At 42.7% G+C, this 21207-nt stretch overlaps 1 protein-coding gene across 1 annotated transcript in view; it reads left to right on the top strand.

The window, feature by feature from the left end:
• RYR3 (ryanodine receptor 3) overlaps nt 1-21207 on the top strand; it is a 505740-nt gene that overhangs the window by 289258 nt on the left and 195275 nt on the right. Inside the window, exons 20-25 of the mRNA XM_004751026.3 lie at nt 9418-9634; nt 14547-14651; nt 16620-16723; nt 16990-17073; nt 18739-18898; nt 20241-20388. Of these exons, the coding sequence (XP_004751083.2) occupies nt 9418-9634; nt 14547-14651; nt 16620-16723; nt 16990-17073; nt 18739-18898; nt 20241-20388 (818 nt within the window). The remainder of the gene's footprint in view (nt 1-9417; nt 9635-14546; nt 14652-16619; nt 16724-16989; nt 17074-18738; nt 18899-20240; nt 20389-21207) is intronic.

The raw sequence follows: 21207 nt of genomic DNA, 5'->3' as shown, positions 1-21207 counted from the left end.
ATTGGTTATTTTTTATCTTTGCTAATTTGAGAATAACTTAAAGTTTTCATTTTCTATTTATTTGATTACCAATGTATCAATGCAGTTAAGCATTTTTTATACTTACTGTTCTTACATATTATCTCAGCCCAATGTTTTTATTTTGTGTTCTCTGCCTTTCTGATATTAATTCTAGGAGCAATTTTTTCTACATCAAGACTAATACTGTGTATTAGTATTAGTAACACTAATACTGTGTTACTGGTTTCAAATATTTACCCAGTTTAGGATTTACATTTTCACACTTAGTTTTATTTTTCTGTTGTTTTTTGTTTTTCCCTTTTATAAAAACAAGTCAAGGAAATACCAAGAACCCAAATCATACCATCCAGAGATAATCGTATTACCTTTTTATTTATCTATCTCAGTATTTTGACATTAAATTGGATTTATACTACACAAGCTGTTTTTCTACATACTCTTATGAACTGTTGTGTTCATGGCTCTGCCTCTTCCCTTGTACCAGTTAGAAGTTGTGTTTTTTGTATTTTTTTAAAGATTTTGTTTGTTTATTTGACAGAAAGAGACAGCAAGAGAGAGAACACAAGCAGGGGGAATGGGAGAGGGAGAAGCAGTCTCCCCACTGAGGGAGTCTGATGCTGGACTATGATCCCAGGACCCTGGGATCATGACTTGAACTAAAGGCAGATGCTTAATTACTGAGCCACCCAGACACCCCAGATGCTGTATTTTATTAGTCTGACTATATGTTCTAATGTCTGTAACACAAAACCCCATTACGAGTTTTCTTCCCCCCAAATTTCTTGATCCCTGTTTGTTAAAGAGATCACAGTCAACTGAGTGGGAAACTAGAGTCAATACAGTTAGAATCACACTGGTTTCCATGGAAGCCATTGGAAAGGGTCATGAAAGAAGGGGTGTGGAGAACAGATGGTTGGAGTTCGGACCACAGAGAAACCATTTCAGAGCTTGGGGGTGGATTTCCAAAGTGACAGCACCATGATAGGCCTCAGCACCTCAGGTAGACTGATAAACTAAGACACGTTTATATTATCTTCCAACAGAGGATGAAATTTTAGTTCTGTTTCAGTTAAATAATTTAGAAATAAAGATTTATCCTTTGGAAATGATATTCAGCCTTGGCATTTGACATAGGCAAATACACATGGTATAAGTGAATATATGTTTGCAAACATACAGAGTAACACAGAATACATATAGATACATGCACATATTTGTAAACCTATCCATGTAGATGGATACAATATATTTAAATTAAATATCATTGAGATTCTATTAACAAATGGAGATGCACTATGGTAAAACCTCCGTAGGGCTGCAAATCTACTCATCAGTGTTTCAAGCCAGAGAATCTTCTATCAGCCCCAGTGACTGTATTGTAGAATTACAACTTTTTTTTACTGTGTTTCCCTCTGCTGAGGCTATTGCCATTAATAAAAAATAAAATAATTAATTTTAAAAGAAGAATTTATTCCAGTTCTCCCATTTTAAATATGATGTAACCTATCATTCCTCACTGATATCCATAAGAGGCATGTAGAAAACAAGGAGCATTATTGAAGGAGACACTGTAAGCACAAAGAGAACTGATTGGAACAGAGACCCTTTGGCAGTCAGGAGTAGGGTGGTGAACAGCATTGTATGTATCTCCTAACTTTATTCCCCAGGAAGTAAGAGGATGAGTAGAAGTCTAGATCCGATGTAACAGCATTTGGGTCATCCACCTGTTGGCTCAATACCTTCTTTGGAGAGACAAGGTCTCTCTGAGCAGTCTGTTCCCAGGACCATGCTTGCCTAGGTACTAATGGCCTTGTTCACCCAGCATCACCACCTTTCCCTTCTTTGTTTTGACCATATCCCACTCTGGGTTTTACTTGTTTTCAGAGCAAGTACATCTGCTTCTCAAGCATCTCATCTGAGAGAAGTGCTTAGCCAGAAGTCAGAACTCTGGAGAAAAGAACCTTTTTTGGTCTGCTGGCTAATGGACTTTCTCAAGGCCATACAACAGTCTTGTATAATGATTTTTAATCATTAACTCATCCATCCAATATCCCTCAGTGCAATGATACAGGATCTTTAAGTGTGTGAATTTATTTATTTATTTATTGGCGAGGACTTATTGAAATCTCTTGGCAAAGAACTGCAGCTAGAGGTGAAGAAATAGGTGATTCAAATGTATCCACATATAGAAGATTCTTCTAGCATTTCTCATCCAGGTTAGCAGAGCATGCAGCCCTCTCAGTACAGGAAAAGGAACAGCAAAGTTCCAAGGCTAGACAATTCCTTTTTCTTATCCATTTATAAGGCACAACTGGTGAGAGTATTTAAGAAACTGTCCAGATATATTGACTTGAAAAGTTTGTACTTCAGCTATGAGAACTTCTTGCTTACAGCCCCTGAACAGTTGGAAAGCTAGAACGTGGTGCCAGGGGGCTTGATGTCTCTCAAGCCTCCTTTCTGTCAGGAAAACAGGAAAAGATCACCTCGGACATATCCCGGTCTTTGGTTCTCAGAACATGATATGATCTGAGGAGAGATGGAATTGAGTGCACATTTGGAAAATACATTTTGATGAAGCACATCCAGGTCCCTCACATGATATCCTTGGTCATTCTCGGTGCTACTCCTGTGTCGGAGAGTAGCCAATGAATTTATTTTACTTGTGAGCAAACAGGATCAATATACCAATACTTACCCTCCTATCAACTGGTAAACTATGACTTGGTGCTGAAACCCAGAAGTTTATCTCCATGCTACTTTTAGTTCAGTCGTACAGAAAGCTAGAAAGAGAAACCAGGATATTAATTTCAAGTCAATGAAAATATCTTATTGAAAATAAGTAATGGTTAATAATGTGGTTGATCTAGGTGACTGAGTCCTCTGTGCCAAGTTCCACTGTGAGTAATCAAGATGAGGAAGGCAAACAGAAACCCTGAGGCCTGGGGCGCCTGGGGCGCTCAGTTGGTTAACCATCCACCTCTTGATTTTGGTTGAGGTCAGGATCTCAGGGTTGTGAGATCTAGCCTTGCACAGGGCTCTATGTTGCATGGAGCCTGCTTAAGATTCTCTTCCTCCCTCCCTTCCTCCCCCGCAACTCATCCTCATGTGCACACACACACACACACTCTCTCTCTCTCTCTCTCTCTCTCTCAGAAAAAAATGTGGAATCCCCCTTAAAGCAGTACTACATGTCAAGGATGACACTGCCCCCAAAAATGCAAATTTGAAAGCTGAAAGAATAAGGTTTTATTTTTCATATACAAAATAATAATACAATTGAAAAGAAATTTTTGTTTTCACCCAATATAGTAGAATACATGCCTGTTTCTATAGTTTCTTTCCCAGCAAGGTACAACGTCATGCCTTTCTAGGAAGAGAGCCTTCTCTTATCATAGAAGCATTCAGGATTGTTTCTCATATATATCTTCAACTTCTGTGTGGCTTCTAAACTAGATTTCTCTTGTATACCCCTATTTCCTCCTATTTAATGGTCTTTGCTGAGGTCACAGTCTTGAATTTGTGACCTCATAATTATTTTTATAACTACTAACTATGTTGTTAATAATACCTGATTAAGATGTCCCTGCCAGCAATCATCGAAAAGCAAAAATCTTTTGCAATTAGATTTATCCACAGTGAAGTCAAAGGCAGCATGAGTAATTACTAACAAAATTCACAAATCAATATGTACTTTCTTTTCTAACTATTATGAATGTGCCTCCTTAGTTCTCTTCTCCGTGTGGTTTGTTTGTGGATACTCTTCATGCAGTAGACCCTCAGTGTAACAACCCTGATTGAGCAGAATTTGGGATGAGGCATGTGTACTTTGGAAACCACCCAAAGAGTTGAGTTACTTAAACGCCAGCAAACCCCTTATGAAAATATAGCCTCACCCTGCAAGATGGCATCTTGGCATGAACCACACCAAGAACATGACACAGAAGCCACAGCATACAGTGAACTTGGGGTGATACTTTTTGATTTGCAGAAAATGGAGGAGTTCATCGCTGTAGTAGAATGTATTTTATAGCCGTAGTTAAACCCCTGATAGACCTATTTAATTGTCTCACATAACTCTTTTACCAGCCCTTTCTGATTTATAAAAACAATATCCAAAGGTGGTTGGTATTTGTGGTTGCTGTTTGTTTTCTGTTGGTATCTACCAGACTTGGCCAAAGTTCAGGTAACCAACAGCTTCGCTATTTCCAGCGTGCTGTGGTTAATGCTGTGGAAATTATTGCTGAGATAAATATACCTCTGTGGAGAACATGATGAGCACTGGCTGGATTGCCCTGGGCTTTCATCAAACCCTGGCCAGAAAGAAGTATGAATGTGGGAACGCATCACTTAGATTGTTCTCCCATCTTTGCGATAGGAACTGAAGATGCAATTATGAATCATGCCTTCTGAGTTGAATTCAGGTCAGCCAAAGCTTGTTAATTCTTCCTCCTCTTAACCACAGCCTGTAACCTTTTCTTCTTTGGAGTACCTTCCCCACTGTCTGGGAGAGATGCAGTAGCAGATGAGAGCAGTGAGATGTCCAGTAAGACAGACTCAGGTGACGTCACATGTTTGCGAGTAAGCTGTGAATAAAGAGCCCGAGTCATCCTTCTGGAGCATAACAAGCCTTGTCTTGATTTTTACTGTGTGTTTTATTCATTGGTCAGTCTTCCAAATCTGAGAACTTGCACTAGGCAGTCATCTCCTGCAGATTGGCAATCCGCAATGCTTAAGTCTCAAAAGATTAGGTTGCAAATGCTAGCAGGAGTTTTTCAATACAATTTGCTCTGTTTTCAAAATCAGTCAAGGAAATAAAAAATTCTTCCACATATCCCCCAAATTCCCCACTCCTAGGAGATGATTATTGAAGCTGTTGCTCATCTCTGTGAGGTGGCGGGATCTAAGGACACAGTCACTTACAGTAATCACTTCAGGAAGAAAAAAAAAATAAACCTTCTTTCAGAGCTGATAGAATGTCTTGAGTTATAGGAAGGACTCCAGAAAATGATAACAGGTACTTTAGTGCAGGAGATTAAATTGATTAATGAAATTGATTTTAAAATCCATTAATGTAGAGAAATATCCAAGGATCAAGAAGGACTAATTTTAATGAACTCAATTCTTTAATTATCTTTTTATTTTAAATTTAACATTTTCTGTGAAGCCAGGAGATTCTGAAAGTCCCAAGGAGCAGCAGAGAATGCACCTGGAGAAGAGAGATTTACATTTTCATTGGAAATTTCTCATTTATGAGTGGGGCAAAGGATTCAGATGGTAAACTTTAAGGGCCAGATACTGGATTTATTGAAAGAAGTAGACTATGCGTCTATAACTTGGTTGTTTTTCTTGCTGTCCCTTCAAATCTGTGCTCTGGGCAAATTCTTGGGCAGACTCTGTAACCTTTATTACTCCTTGTAAGAATGAGAACATCCTTGTTGGTAACATAAAAATGCCATTTATTTGGCTATAAAAACTCAGATTTGTATGCAGCTCATGTGAGAGGTCTTTCCCGTTGGCCTTGCAGTCAGAAGCCAGGAGACCGGGCTCCTCCAGCGCCAGCCAGCTCTGCCTCAGACCCTCTGTTGAGCCCAGGGGGAGCTGTGGAGATGGGGAGGTGGGGAGGTGCCTCGGGCAGCCCACCTTTATGTAATGACTTGGAGTGTTTACACAATTGCTGCTGCCTTCTCTTCTGGGACCCATTTGTAGTTTACTCCAGATAAGGCGATGAGCATCTATCTCCCTGCAGTTCTTTCTACACAGGCTTTACCACCTATGCTGGCTGCTCCCTTCTGGCCAACCTGAAGCCCAGGCTTCCCACCTACCCCAGTTCCTGGGTTTCTGATCTCTGTGCAGTTCTTTGCCTTTCTGGGCATAATTCCTTTCAAGATAGCTGACAGTTGGCTCCCTCATAGAGTCTATCTGGCCTTCTAGGAACATTGTCCTTGGTCGCACCCTGAACAGAAGGGCAGCTCTTTCCCTTGCGGTCCTCTCTGTCCCTCTGTCTCCTTCTCTCTTTCTGTTCTGTCACCAGGCAAACATGTCCCTCACTAAATTCCAGGGGACACTTGCAAGTTTCTCAGTGTTCTTAAACACTCAGCATTTGACTTCAGATAGGAGTGCATTCCCTTCCCTTTCTCCCTGACAGTTCTCTCCAAATGACTTATTTCCCTTTCTTATGGGGGGGAGGTATGTGACAGGCTAAAGCTGCATTGGCTTATCATTTTTGGACGGACCCTCATAGTGGATCCAGCATCTCAATCCAGGGTGTGCAAACATTGGCATCCTCTGAACTATCTGTCTGTGGGACCTCTGCTAAAACTCTAAGAGGGGGAGTCCCTTTCTAATATCTTCAAATAATTAAAGTGAGTTTCAAGGATTTCTTTTGATTATTCCCTTGAAGCCTATCTTTTATCGCTAGTTATTTCCTTTGACTTGGTCAGCTGGATCTCCCAGAGAGTTATGAGGAGGACCACCAATATTAGTGGTGGTTTGTTGGAGCCTTTCCAAGAGACTGTGGGCCGTGAGGGAAGGAGCCACAGACATAGAGGTGCCTGGCACCTGCTCTTGTCCAATCCCATCTACTGAGCGGGCAGGGCTTCTGTCTGGCAGGTCTCTGGGAGCGACCCAGGACCATTTCTTCCACCCACTGAAGCATAGTGTAATGACATTTAGAGACAAATGCTTCAGTGAGCAGTAAACACTGATTTCTGGCTATGTAAATTTTTTATTTTACAGTTTTGTGGCCATTAGAGGAGAGAAGACATATAACCAAATTATCATTCTCTTTTTAATAACTGAATATAAAAACAGAAATTGTGATTTTCCCTATGCGCTGCGTGCCACTCCACCTTTTCTGATTCACTCTCTATCCCGAAGATGACAGCAGATGTTACAACGTAAGAGAAATTTTAAAACAAAACAGAACTGGCAAGACAGTTCATGAATAATTAAGTCCAGCTAGAAGACCTCTTAGGAGATGATTTACTTGTTCTTGGAATATGTACACTAGTGAGTAACAAAGAATACACTTGCTGTATGAGCTCTGAGGCATTCAGCTTCTCACAGAAAAGATACTCAAGGAGAAGACGAGACCAAAAAAACCCACAATCTTCTTTTGCTCAAAATGATCTAGTTCTATCCCATGATTTCAGCATGTCAGTAACACAGTCTGCTATGTTGCTGTTGAATTGGGAAGTTCTCAACCCATAATTTCAAGGCTTAGTCATTATTTCCTGAAAGTTCACTAAATTAGTGACATTGAAGGCTAATGACTAAATTTTGTTTTAATGTCATTGTTCATATTCTTAAAACATGTATACCAACCCCATTATGTAACATTTAATGTAGGAACATTCACAAGGGACTATTGTGATTCTAATTCTATATTCCTGTTTAGTACTTCAGAATGGGAAAGTGAGGGTTTCGTATGATTTCTATAATTAACTTTAAAACAGCATTTTGTAAAATGCTGTTTGGATAAAGAATTTGTATTGGGAAGGGGAAAAAAAATACCCTTAATGTCTCCCACTTGGAGAGAGAGTTTTATTTTCCGGTTTCATAATTAGGCCACTTCCACAATCACAATTACTCAGCCAACACTGAGACTCTCTTGTAAGGCTGCCTGACCAGAACATTCAAGTGAAAGGAAGTGAGGTCTGGTGGAGAGTCTTGCTGTGAGAGCTTTGCTGGGTCATAATGCTTCCTCCACATACCTCATGTTCCCACACACATGTACCCACTCCAGCCTCACAATCCTTATTCCAAAACAAAAGTGGGACCCGGCTGCTGCTTTCCATCTTGTCCATCATCACATTGGTTCAGCCTATCTTCATCTCCCACTGTGACTAGTTTGGTGTCAGGTGCCTCCGAACACCTGCTAATTGGTCTGCTGATCTCTTATCATAGCACAGCAAGAAGCAGCTTGTATTTCTTCCCCTTACAGACGTCCCGAAGCTGCCCACCTAGAATACAATCTCCTCTTCTTGCCATGGCTCACAGACTCTACCTGATCTCGCACTGCGCCCTCCCACCTCTCTCCTGCCCCTTGGGCTCTTTCCTGCCTCAGGGCATTGGCATTTACTGTTCCTCTGCCTGGAATGCTCAGTCTTCCAGATTTTAGACTCCTTACCTCCTCTTTATCCCACAGGGTTAGCTCACTGTAGTCTTTGTTCATTGCCGAGTCTTCCGTGCAGAGAACAGCACATCATATGGGTTCAGTAACTCGTCATTCTACAGAGGGAGGAGGAAGGCGAGAGGGTTGAAAGCAGATGCTCTGTATGTATTGTTTTTTCCTGTGGGACATGAGTGTTGACCATGCAGGGCTACATATCTTTTTGTGCTTTAAATTACTTAAAACTGTGGTCCTATCTCCTCAGATTAATATGGTTGCTGTTGATTTGCAAAAGTCCTATTTCTTGTTACAAAGCTGGGAGAATATGAAGTGTCATTTTGAAATGTTTCATTGTCGTCCTCTCTTCCTTGCAAGGGGAGCTTTGGGATGTAACTATAACCCTAACCTAACCTAGATGTGAGGCTGAAATTCAGCCAGAATGCTGAATTAACATATTGAAAGGCTTCAGTACACTGGAAATCAGTGCCTGCTATTCTTGTGAGCCCCCGGGTGTCTTTCCCCCTTCCTGGGAGGTCTCTGCAGGCACTGCTGGAGTGGACCTAGTGTCAGGCTTGGATGCCAGCAGGGTCATGGTGCCCCTGAGAGAGGCACTGGTACCCCAGTGAGCAAACGCTTGATGCCTGGTTGGCTTGCTATGGCTGTGGCCCCATGCCGATGCCTCTTCAGAGTCGCCTTCCTATGGCTGCTTTGGGGAACTGCAGCGCCTGCCAGATATCCCTTCAAATAGCACCTGGTATACTTAACATTTGTGTTTCATAGTCTGGTATTACTTCATCTTTGGCTTGAATCTGAAGGTTAGAATTTTCTATTTCCCCCAGATAGTTATGCCGTGTTTTCTTTTCTTTGATATGTGAGTAATGTCCCTCGAGTAAAAAGACTTGAAGTCCTCATGCTGTATTTTTAGTATGACCTCGTTGGGGGCTAATATGATCACCATTACTCTTTTCAGTACTCTAGTAATAATATTTGCAATAATGACTTGTCTACTAGAGTGAGGGAAAAACATGATTTGTAAAGTCTAGTGATACTTCTGTATAAATTAACTTTGAAGAACTTAGCTGACATGGGTCAGCTGAGGATCACACACTGACCCTTCTCTCCACTGCCTTATTGCATACTTTCTGTTGTTCACTACACTAAACCCAAATTCAGGCGCTTCCCAACAAATAATTTGGGGGTGGGGTGGCTGATGTTGAATTTTTACTTACTTGGGCTGGGATTTCCTTTTTTAACCTCTCTCTTCCTGGTCTCTCCAAATGCCACAGAGTGCGTTTCCTGATGGGTGGACGTCATGGAGAATTTAAGTTCCTGCCTCCCTCTGGCTATGCCCCTTGCTATGAAGCCTTACTTCCAAAAGAAAAGATGAGATTGGAGCCTGTGAAAGAATATAAACGTGACGCAGAAGGCATTAGAGATCTGCTGGGTACCACCCAGTCCCTCTCCCAAGCCTCCTTCATCCCATGCCCCATCGACACCAGTCAGGTAGGTTCCAGCTGCCATCGGGAGGTAACCCACAGAAATGAAGGCATAGGGCTAAATCCTTTTCTCTGTGTTGTCTTTGAGCCATTCCTGTCGTCCATTCCATATCATTGTCATGTCATATGAACAGCTGTTCTTTGTGTTTCCACCATATGTATAGATTGAGCTCTTTAAGGATTTCTCAGAGAACAAGTTGATCATGTGCTACAGGCAGGGCTCTGTGAGGTATAGGCACAGACATGCAGTACTCTCTGGGAATTCGCAACCAAGTTGAAGAGGTAAAAAGCAAATGTATTATTCTAATTCTGAATGTAATAAACGCAAAATGAACTGTAGCACAAATAAGTGCTAGGGACATGTGTTAGGTTGGAATATTTCTAGAAGTCCAGTTAGAGAGGATAGAATTCAACCAGGGCCTTTAACAAATTTAAATAGGGAGAGGCATCCAAGGGTGAGTTATAGAAATAGCTCCAGTGTCCATCAGCTGATGAGTAAAGAAGAGGTGGTGTGTGTGTGTGTGTGTGTGTGTGTGTGTGTGTGTGTGTGTGAGTGTGTGTGATGCAATATTACTCAGCCATAAAGAAGGGTGAAATCTTGCCCTTTCCAACAATGTGGATGGAGCTAGAGGGTACTACACTAAGCAAAATAAGTCTGAGGACAACAAATACCGTATGATCTTACTCATATGTAGAATTTAAGAAGCAAAACAAACAAGCAAAGGGGTAAAAGAGAGGCAAACTGAGAAATAGACTCTGAACTATGCAGAACACAGAGGTGGTGTCCAGAGGGGGGGGTGCTGGTGAAGAGCACACTTAACACGATGAGCCCCAAGTGACCTATGGAGTCACTGAATCGCTGTATTGTACAACAGAAACTAATATAACATTGTATGCTAACTAGCTGGAATTTAAATAAATACTTTAAAAAGAAAAAAAAGTAGGGACAGGTAGAAATAAATATTCTCCTGTGGCTGGATGCTTGGAGGAAGCAGAATGTGTAGGAGAAGAGTTGGAAATAAAACTCAAAGAAATGAGATAGTACATATGAGGGGAAAGTGCTCCTGAATGGACATTTTTTTTCCCTTCCCAGGGTTTCTGTTTTGAGAGAGACACACTCACATGCTCAAGATAAGGGGCATAAACAACAGCTTTGGGTATTTCCTCCACACCAGTGCTATTCAAGTCACTATTCTAGAATCAGTGGCAAGGGGCCTTGTCTCTGAGGCACACTGGGTTGATAGTTTGTAGGAATATAGCTCTCTTGACCTGTAGAAGGTCTCCAGAATGTTACTTCCCCATAATATTCATGTGACCCTATTACATTTCTGCCATGTGTTCATGTTCCTGAATTTGCTTCATACCTTCCGTAGCTCGTTACTGTGAATTCGCTTAGAGCGGCAAGAGCAACATTTCCCGGCCTGCCTCACAGAATCTGGTGTAACACCTTGAAAGTAGTTGGCATTAAGAAGGTTGATAGGAAACTGGGGAGGAGTTGGTGGGCCAGAGATGATCCTGGGAATTGGACCCTCTCATTCCTATGTTTCCTACATATGAAGCTTGAGGGCCAAAGTACTAAACTAGCTTTCGCATGAACACAGAGCTGCCAGACCCCAAGTGAGAGGAGAACGTGAACACGATACTTACTTCTCTGCACCACCCCTCACTGAATCATCAGGAACAGGTGTGAGGAAAAGTCTCCTGGAAGGTGGGGGCCTCAAAAAAATTAGGGGAAGTTTTGATGAGGGAGGAAAGGAAGACTTGACCAAAGAATGGGAGAAGCGTCCACACATGCAGAACTGAAGATCTGAAAAATCAAAGATCTCAGATAAATCAGCAAGCCAGAAGAAACTTTGAGGGCCAGACCCGTAGTTGAATCTGCATGGACCCTGAAACTAGGGAGATGTTCCCAGGGAATCAATAACAGGCAAGGTCTTGTAGGAAAGGTGCAATTTATTATGTTGAATGAGGCCTTGTAATTTTTTAGGACCTAGCATTCTGAGAAATTATTGTCAAAGGAAAAGGTAAATATGTACGGAGTTGACTCCAACCTCCCTCGGGCACAGTAACCAGTTTGTGGGTGAAATATTGCTGACTGGAGCCGTGTCCTAGGTATTACCTGCACCCAGGGCTTGAAGCCCGCAGCCTCTGGCTGAGCCCCGGGAAGAGGGAGCCCAGCTCCAGGCAGCCCAGCCAGTTAGCAAGCCAGTGTTACTCTGTGCAAGGTAATCACCAATTGAGGTCACTAAAATGATGATTTGGGGTTCCCTTGGTGGCCTCTTTCCACATTTTCTCTTTTTATCGAAGGATGTGTTTCCTCCCTCGTGCAAATCCCCTTTAAGTCTGTGATCACCTAAGGAGCACTAAGTTTAAAAATTATCTTGGTTGACCAGTAAAACCCAGATACAGTTAAAATTTGTTCGCTAATATTTCCCCCATTTTGCTCTTTATTGAAACATCATTCCAGTTATTAACTTTGACTCTTTGATGATTAAGTTGATTTTTTAAATCTTTCATTGAAAGGCAGATAGTGATTATAATGCATAAGTTAAATATGTTATTGCTGTTTTTCTCCATGATCTCTTTATATATGATATTTGATACACTTTTTTTACTAAAAAAAAAAATTTTCTCCCAGAGCTGTCCCCCTCAAAAAAAAAAAAAATCAGGATTTTTATAATGGTGGAAACACTAATAACCTTACTGATAGAATGAGGATTGTAAGGCCCTGGCAGGTGATGCAGAAATGAAGTAGGCCAGGGACACCTGGGTGGCTCAGTGGGTTAAAGCCTCTGCCTTCGGCTCAGGTCATGATCCCAGGGGCCTGGGATCGAGCCTCACATCAGGCTCTCTGCTCAGCAGGGAGCCTGTTTCCCTTCCTCTCTCTCTGCCTGCCTCTCTGCCTACTTGTGATCTCTCTCTGTCAAATAAATAAGTAAAATCTTAAAAAAAAAAAAAAAAAAAGAAAAAGAAATGAAGTAGGCCAAATGCACAGGCCCTCCAGCTGATAACTGCCAGGCAAAGGTGTGAGCCCAATGTTAGTGATCTTTCAAGGGATCAAAACAAACCAGAAATCAGGACTTTTTTACATGAAATCTCCTGTTTCTTAAAAGTTGCCAGTGAATAAACATGAGAATAATTATTATTATCATTATTGCTATCATAATATTAGTAAAATTTTTAAAATAGGAGGAAGGAAAGGAGAACAACTTGGGCCCCCAGGGTGGGACCTCTATGGAGAGATATGAGCAAAGTGCCAGGAACACACAGAGAAACTCTCCCTGAAGGTAATTGGGGAAGACTTCCCAAAGGGAAGTTGAGCTAAATTTAGAAGAATGGTTATTGAGGATGTTTGGATTAAAATCAGAGTGGGACAACGGTTAATGCAGTAAAAACAGATCTTACTTAGGAGCTAAATAAAAAGGAGAAAGGAACTTTAGTGTAGAGCCGGGCTCGGTTCTGAGTACAGTAAGGACAAGTGGGATTTACAGCCAAGGAGAGCAAGTTGGGGAAGTGGGGCAAGTCAGTGGAAGGGAAATTACTAAGAGAAACCTTGGGGGTTGGGATGGATTCTTGCTAAATTGATCTCACAGAATTCTATTTGAAGGTAGGACAGATAGAAGGCAATCTGATATCCCCTGGCGGGTGATGGGACAGGAGGAAGTTTGATCAGACACAGAGATGGGGGGTGATCAGATATGTAGGATGGTAGATTCTCACCAAACTGATTTAGCGGGATCCTTTCTACAACTGGAGTCTGGAGAACAAGGCCCAGGGGTAGAGCCTAGCTGAAAAGGGGCTCAGAGATTCCCATCTAGAGGCTGGTCTAGGAGAGTGTCCAGTTATCTGTTATGTGGTGTAGAGAGGTGTGTGTGTGTGTGTGTGTATACATATTATGTGTGTTGTGGGAGGATTAACAAGGGTATGTGTTGCAAGTATAAGGACACAGAACTGTGAAATACTGTGATCTTCTGTGAGAATTTCAAGAAGGTTGGGGGGGGGGATGTGTTTGGGAGGACCACGGTGGTGAAGGAGGACACTATATACTTGGTTCACACATCTAGTTTGTGTCTTAGGAGCTCAAGGAACACTTGGGAGACACCCAGGAGGAGAGTGCTTTGATGTGGTTTTATTGTTGTAGACTCATCACTCTGGCCACACTGTGGAGGGTAGATTGGTGGGCAGTTGAGGAGACTACCTGTGAAGCTCTTGCAATGGTCCAAGGAGAAAATAATGAGGTTGAGTGATTAGAGGAGGGGGCCCTTGAGAAAGATCCTTCAAAAATGAACACAATCAATTGTGTGACTGATTTGATGGTGTTGTGGGAGAGGACAAGTCATGTCGAGAGGGAAGACACTAGGATGACTTCCAGGCTTGAAGCAATGGCAGGTTATTCAACAAAAAGAGGAGAGAAACAGGAACGAGGTTTTGAGGGAAAGACATGAATTTGGTTTCAGTAGCATGTTGGGTTTACTTTGGTGGGAAAATCCTGCAGGCAGTTGGAACTGTAGGTGTGAACTTCGGGAGAGACCATGGCTGGAGACATACAGACTTGAGAGTGACCATCTATGGCTGGGTGAGATCTCCCAAGGAAAGAGCATGGACAGAGGGGAGGGGAGGCCCAGGGAAGCATTCACATGGGAAGAACATAGAACACAAGTAGCTACAAGGAGGACTGAGAAGGCATAGCATAGGTAAAGGGGAATCCCAGAGAGGAAGCAATCTCTGGAAGCATCTGGGTCAGACAGGGTGGGTTGCAACAGTATGGTCCTTCCTGGGAAAAAGGAACCTCTGGGAACAGCCCCTCCTGGGGGGATACGTAGTGAATTCAACTGTGGCACCTTATCTACATGCATTTTTATGATAGATTTCAATACGACTGGTACTGCTGACTTCACACTTGTTCCTTTTCCTTTTAGGTTGTTTTGCCCCCTCACCTAGAAAAGATCCGAGATAGACTGGCTGAAAACATCCACGAGCTTTGGGGAATGAATAAAATAGAGCTTGGCTGGACTTTTGGCAAGGTCTGTGTTCCTGTGGCCAGGAACTCCATCTCTGAGATGGAGAGTTGGATGGCCTTGTTACTGCGGAGGGCTCTTGAAAGACTCGAATGAGGGAGGAAAACATATGAGCCAAAACTCACTGCTCCTTACTACCCGCTGTGTAGCCTGTGCTCCAAGTCTTGCTCAGTTGTCTGAGTGCGGTCAAGGGCACTGGGGAGGCCAAGCTCTGCACAGACAGAAGTGGGGGTTCGCCTCCCTTCTTACTTGGGAATGGTTTCCTTTTTTTTAGGGGAATATTGAGCACAGTTGTTCCCCAACACCTCCTTCAGAACTCTCATTATTCCTTTCCCCTTCAGAAAAAACTGTCTGCTCTGCATGAAAGCTCCCCCCCCAAAAAAGGCTGGCTGATTCATTGTTTTGGGTCAGAATTTGTTTGATACAGTTTTCAGATGATCACGAAGATTAATAGACACTCAGAAGAGGTTACAGAATCTCTTGCACTAGAAAGCATTTTTCAAAGAGGATATAAATTGACTTTGTTCTGTGGTTTGTATAAGGTCACGTCTGAAGGCACAAAGATAGGTGAGGTGTGGCAGTTCCTGTGACCCTGACACCCTCAAATTATGCACATTCCATTCTATCTTCGTTACTGAAAGGGCCCCTGTGCTCCAACACTTGGGTACTGACGGAGCTACCATAAAGGATTCCCCTTCTATGTGACTGCCTCCCTGCTATATGCTTTTATAACACCACAGACCTCTGCTTGGGAGAACAACTCACAATTGCAATATTACATTTATTATTATGACTATTTTATTACTGCTCTCTACTCCATTACACTGTATTCTTTATGGGCCTGGGGCTATCCCGGCTCACCACTGAACTCCTGCTGTGTAACTCAGTACCTACCACGTAGGAGACACTTAACAAATGTTTGTTGGGTGAATGCATTAATTAGTTAATGTCTGGATCTATAACCATCTGATACAAAAGTCATGAGCCACAAGGGACTATGGAGCCCTTGAAATGTGACTAGTCTGACTTGAAATGTGCTGTAATTCTCAAATGCACTGGATTTGGAAGACTTGCTATGAAAAGCTAATATAGAATGACTCAAAAATGATTTCTCAGACTTGAAATGATTTCTTGGGCTTGTTAAATGATAATATTTTTAGATAGCTAGTTAAATGAAGTATATTACTAAGATGAACTTCATCTGTTTATTTTTGCTCTTCTCATGTGGCTACTAGAAAATCTGAAATTATAAATGTGGTTCACATTGGTGGCTGACTTTGTATTTCTGTTGGACAGCTTCTGTCCTTTATTTTCTGAAGAAGGCTACCAAATGGGAGCATTTTGGTTCCATGAATTTGGGACAGGCAGAAATATGGCTGCCATGTACAAAATTTTTTCTCTACAAGAGTACATTTTGAATGCAGACACTTGAATAGAAACAAATCCACAGAATCATATGGTTTCACTCATGTGCGGAATATGAGAAGCAGCACCAAAGATCGTAGGAGAAGGGAGGAAAAACAGAATGGGGAGTCATCAGAGAGGGAGCCAAACCATAGAGAGACTCTTGACTCTGGGAAACAAACTGAGGGCTGCAGAAAGGGTGGGGATGGGAGGATGGGGTACCCGGGTGAGGGGTGTTTAGGAGGGCGCATGATGTATTGGGCACTGGTATCATAACCAACTGTTGAAACATTGAACATTACACCTGAAAATCATGATGTACTATATGTTGGCTAATTGAATTTAAAAAATTTAGAAAAATAAATCCACAGAGCACAAACCACTAGCAACTCGGACTGCGTATCACCAGCTAGAGAGGACATTATCTATTTGCCTATCTGCAAATAAATGTCTTTGTCTTGCCTGATATGGATTGCCTGGGCGATGTTTGCAAGCGTTTCCTTTTCTGTTTTCCAGGGCAGTGCCCATTGTCAAAACTCAAATTACATTTTTCCTTATGTTGTCATCTAGATACGGGATGACAATAAAAGACAACACCCCTGTCTTGTGGAGTTTTCAAAGCTGCCTGAAACCGAGAAGAATTATAACCTACAGATGTCAACTGAAACCTTAAAGTGAGTGTTTAATTGAATTGAATGTGGACTGAACAGTGAGCGGGTGATTTAATGCCTTATAACAATACTGTGAAGGTATGTCTCTTGCCTTGAAAACATGATACTTTCTGATAAATGAGTGGCAGTGGTGATTATTCCTGCTACAGGAGGAGTTAGCATAGTAAGGAACACATCCACCATTGTTACTGATCAACCCAGATGCAGGTGAGGGTTCTTGCTATCCAGCATTAAGTGGACCCTTGTCCTCTCCCTCTGTTACGTTACAGGACCCTCCTGGCCCTAGGGTGCCATATTGCTCATGTGAATCCAGCTGCTGAGGAAGATCTCAAGAAGGTCAAATTGCCCAAAAAGTAAGTGATTTTTTTCAGTGATTGAAGACTTGCGTGCTTCAGTCTGAGTTTTGTAACGGGGAGGATGGGAGGTCCGTGAACAAAGGCAGGTGATGGCCCCAGATGCTCAATAGTGCCCGTTGAGGATGGCTTTTTTGTAAATTCCAGGCAGAAGTTGTTGCAGTTCAGGTGTTTCTAGGATTTCCCTCTTTCACTCCTTCAATGAGAACCTGCACGGCTATTGTTAGTTCTAAGCCTGGAGATGTGGCTCTTGGTGGGTTGGGGGAGGTGTAGAGAGCCTTTGGCCTGCAAGAACACTAACTGGCATGGAAATTGAAAATGGTTGGTAGCCACAGTGAAGATTCACTCCTCTGGCGTTGGGCCAGCCAGATAAATCCTTTGTAGAAGTGGTTGTCTCTGCCAAGATGGACTTGGGCCCCTAAATCTGCCTGTGCCCTATTCTCCCTCTCACCTGGACAATCACAGAGAGACGCACGTTCTCACGTGCTCAGGTATGCGTTCCCTGGCCCGTCCCCTGGCTCACTCACTCGCGCTTCATGCACCTGCCTTGGGGTCACATGTATTCACATGCAGGTGTCATGATTACCTCTGAGGCAAGGCAGTGTCAACTTTAATCAAATGCTTATCTTCCCCTTCTTCCCTGTGAAACTCCTAAGCTGCCAAGCACCACTCATAGAGGCAACTCCAGATGCTGGGAACAGCACATCTGTGAGGCAGAAGCTGGAGGAGTGACCTGCTGGTCAGGCTGCTGGGGTCAGTGCTCAGCAGTCAGCCCATGCTGACTCTGCCCAGGATCGGGCATCCCACAAAAGTGGATAATAGGCAGTATTTAAGACCTATAGCAGACCCTGCATGTTAGGCTGTTTGGCAGTTCCTCTGTAGATAGAGCCCTGGTCTGCAAGTCAGCACATTCAGGTTCTGGCTGTGAGGTGGGCATGTGGTGGCTCTGGGGCCGTGAGTTCCTCCAGACTCCTGTTCTCACATAACTACAATCAGCTCCTTTCCTGTGAGTCACTCCACAGCATGCCCTGGCCCTCTCCATGCATGCAGTGTATCTACCTGGGCTCATACTCAGCCGTTTCCTGTCTTCACGTGAGCTATCAAATTATCTACCAAATTACAGACATTTAAGGCTGTGGCTTCTGGACTGAACAGCAAACCGTGAAGGTCACTTCCAGCTCACAAATTCTTGGAGGTCATGATTTTCCTTCTTAATTCCCAAAGTAAGGGTTTAACTTTCTGAGGCCTGAATGACCATTCTCCACTGATTTATAAGAAACCTTTTAGCTCAAGGTCTTGCCCTTGCCAATCTGGTTGTGACCTTTGCTGTTGTGGAAATGGGTTGAAGGGGCTGTGCATAGCGGCACAGCACACTGAACATGCCCCTCACTGGTCAGGCTCACAAGTAGTCTTCTTAGAAATGAGGCCAGATTGCATTAACCAGGCACTTTCTCTAACACTCTGGAATCTGTGACATGTATTGGCAAAAATGATTGTTGGTAGGGACTTCATCTAAGGACTTGAAAGAGAGCTGAGTTCTCCATTCTGCCAAAGGGTAGAACCTGAGACTGAAGCCTTATTTTCCTGGTATTCTTACCATGTGCTCAGATCTGTAATGGGGGAGTCCTAGAGATCTGTCCAAAAAATATATATTTTTCCTTGTAGCTATATGATGTCCAATGGCTATAAGCCAGCCCCTTTGGATCTGTCTGATGTGAAGCTATTACCTCCTCAAGAAGTTTTAGTGGATAAGCTTGCAGAAAATGCACACAACGTTTGGGCCAAAGACAGAATAAAACAAGGATGGACCTATGGCATCCAACAGGTAAGAAGTCCTGGGTCAAGCCTGCTGCAAATGCTGGGAGATGGCGTCATCCATCAAAATGCCATTTTACTTTGGTGGGTATTAGATTGGAAGATAGAAGCTGCCCTTGCACTCTATCCCTCATGCCTCAGTGCACTCGTTATTTATAGAATCGGGACTGGATGGAATTTGTAATGGTCACATTGACATTAACTCTAGGCAGAATTCCAATTTTTGCAGAAATGGATAGGCTTACCTTTCCTTTGTTAGTCTGGTTCACTTATGATTGTGTTCCCTTGTATGTGCCCGTTGGCTGCCTCTTCCCTCATTCCTTGTCTTGCTGTTTGCATCATGGAGAGCTGAGCTTTCATGCCACTCTCCAAGGCCAGAATAAGCCTTCTGCACATCAACACAGTAGATCAGCAGTGTTTTTTCAGTTTCCTGCTGAAGGTGAACAGGAGGAGAAGGAGAGGGGCAAAACCAGTCTGCCAAGAAGCCTGTGCCCCTTACTTTAGCCCATCAGGCCAGGATTCCTGGGCACAGTTCTTGGCTTACACAGGAGACAGCCTAAGAACCAGGGCCCAGCAAAGAATTAGATGGAGTTAAGAGCCATACCATCTTTTCCTTAAAGTAATCTCTCATCTCCTTAGGTACCTAGATTGCTATCAGGGAAGTTCAAGGGTAATGGTGTATACACGTATATATTCATGTCTTAGCCTCCAACTCTGCACATGTCTGGAAACCCAAGAAGACCACAGCTATGGAAATCATGGCAGAAAGGGGGAAGGGGACTCAAAACAGTGGCATATTTGTTTATGATGACTTAGGACCGCAATCATTGCCATTGTCATCTTAGTTCTCCCTAAGGAACTGAGGAGGACTCTAATACAAATGTGTGCCTGCTGTAAGGAAATGGACCCCCTGTGGTTCTGCCACCTTTTCTGATGTTTCAGGGAGCACAGGTGTTTCTCTGCATTGTTTCTCTGTGAAGAGACTGTTGTGAGGAGACTCGAACAGTTTAAATCACGGTGGAATAGTTACGTAAATCCCCATCTGCCTTGCCTGGGGAATAAATTTCTAACCAATTTCATGACACTTCATTTTATTCATAGGCTGGCATTATTAAAATGTGTTTTTTAATGCTAGCTTTAAACATTAGCAAAACCTTTCCATATATATTCATTTAATCCTGAAGAGAAGTAGTAAACGAGTATATTGCTAAATATCAAGGCACTGGGGGAAGAAGAGCTGGTCAACTGACAGCAGGGAGCCAGGACTGTGTCCGGCAGTATGTAAGTGGGACAAGCTCTTGGTAAAGACAAACTGTATTTCCTCAGAGCCTCTTTTCTCCGGCTTCACACAGGATTTAAAGAATAAAAGAAATCCCCGGCTGGTGCCATATGCTTTACTGGATGAGCGTACCAAGAAGTCCAATAGGGACAGCCTTCGTGAAGCTGTTCGCACATTTGTTGGTTATGGCTATAACATTGAGCCTTCGGACCAAGAACTGGGTGAGTTGAGCTTGTTCATTCTGGTCCTGGTTGACTCAACTGGTCCTTTTCTGCAGAAGTGCTGACTTTGAATAAGTCTAAAATGTACTATTAGAAATGATACTTGTACCAAAGAGCACTGAAGTAAATGGTCTATTTTAACAAGTGATGGGGGGGAGGAGGGAGAACCATGTTTAAACTCTATGGTGAGCACCTCTGTGGCCCAATCCCACAAGGAATAAGTGATCCTACAGTTTAGCTGGAATTTGGGGGATATTTGGTCACAAAACCAAGTTACCTTTATTTCTCATATCTACCAGACACGTGAATGTCAGCTTACTTTGGAGCCAGGTTGTCTCATTTCACAATTGAAACTGATTAAAATCACCAGCCCAGAACTGATGGACATGTCATATCATCTCATGCCCAGGGAGTGCTATAGGCAAATTAGGGTAGCATTACAAGTGATTAAGAGTATACATTTGGCTGAAGACAGATCTGGGTTCAAATCTGCTCAGCTTATTGGCTCTGAGACCTTGAACAAGTAAACCTTTCTGAGCCTCAATTTTTTCATCTGTAAAGTGAAGACGGTGTTACCGACCTTATAGGATTGTTGCTATGTATAGTTTGTAAGGGATCTACACAAAGTAATCACTCTGTGTGTTAGCTTATATTCTGATTATGATATGATGATAATGGCGATTATTCTGTTAGGAACAAAATGTCATGTTGGGTAGTGGGAGGTCTGTCATCTTTGTTGTTGTGAGATTCTTTTGAGAATGCTACCTAATTATTAAAGGCCTGTGTTCTCTCTTTACCTCCTGTATCCTCTGCTGCTCT

Source organism: Mustela putorius, unplaced genomic scaffold, assembly GCF_011764305.1.
Source record: "Mustela putorius furo isolate JIRA1106 unplaced genomic scaffold, ASM1176430v1.1 tig00003898_pilon_pilon_pilon, whole genome shotgun sequence".
NCBI lineage: Eukaryota > Metazoa > Chordata > Mammalia > Carnivora > Mustelidae > Mustela > Mustela putorius.
The sequence above is the reverse complement of the archived record's forward strand: the minus strand, read 5'-3'. Positions and strand labels throughout refer to the sequence as shown.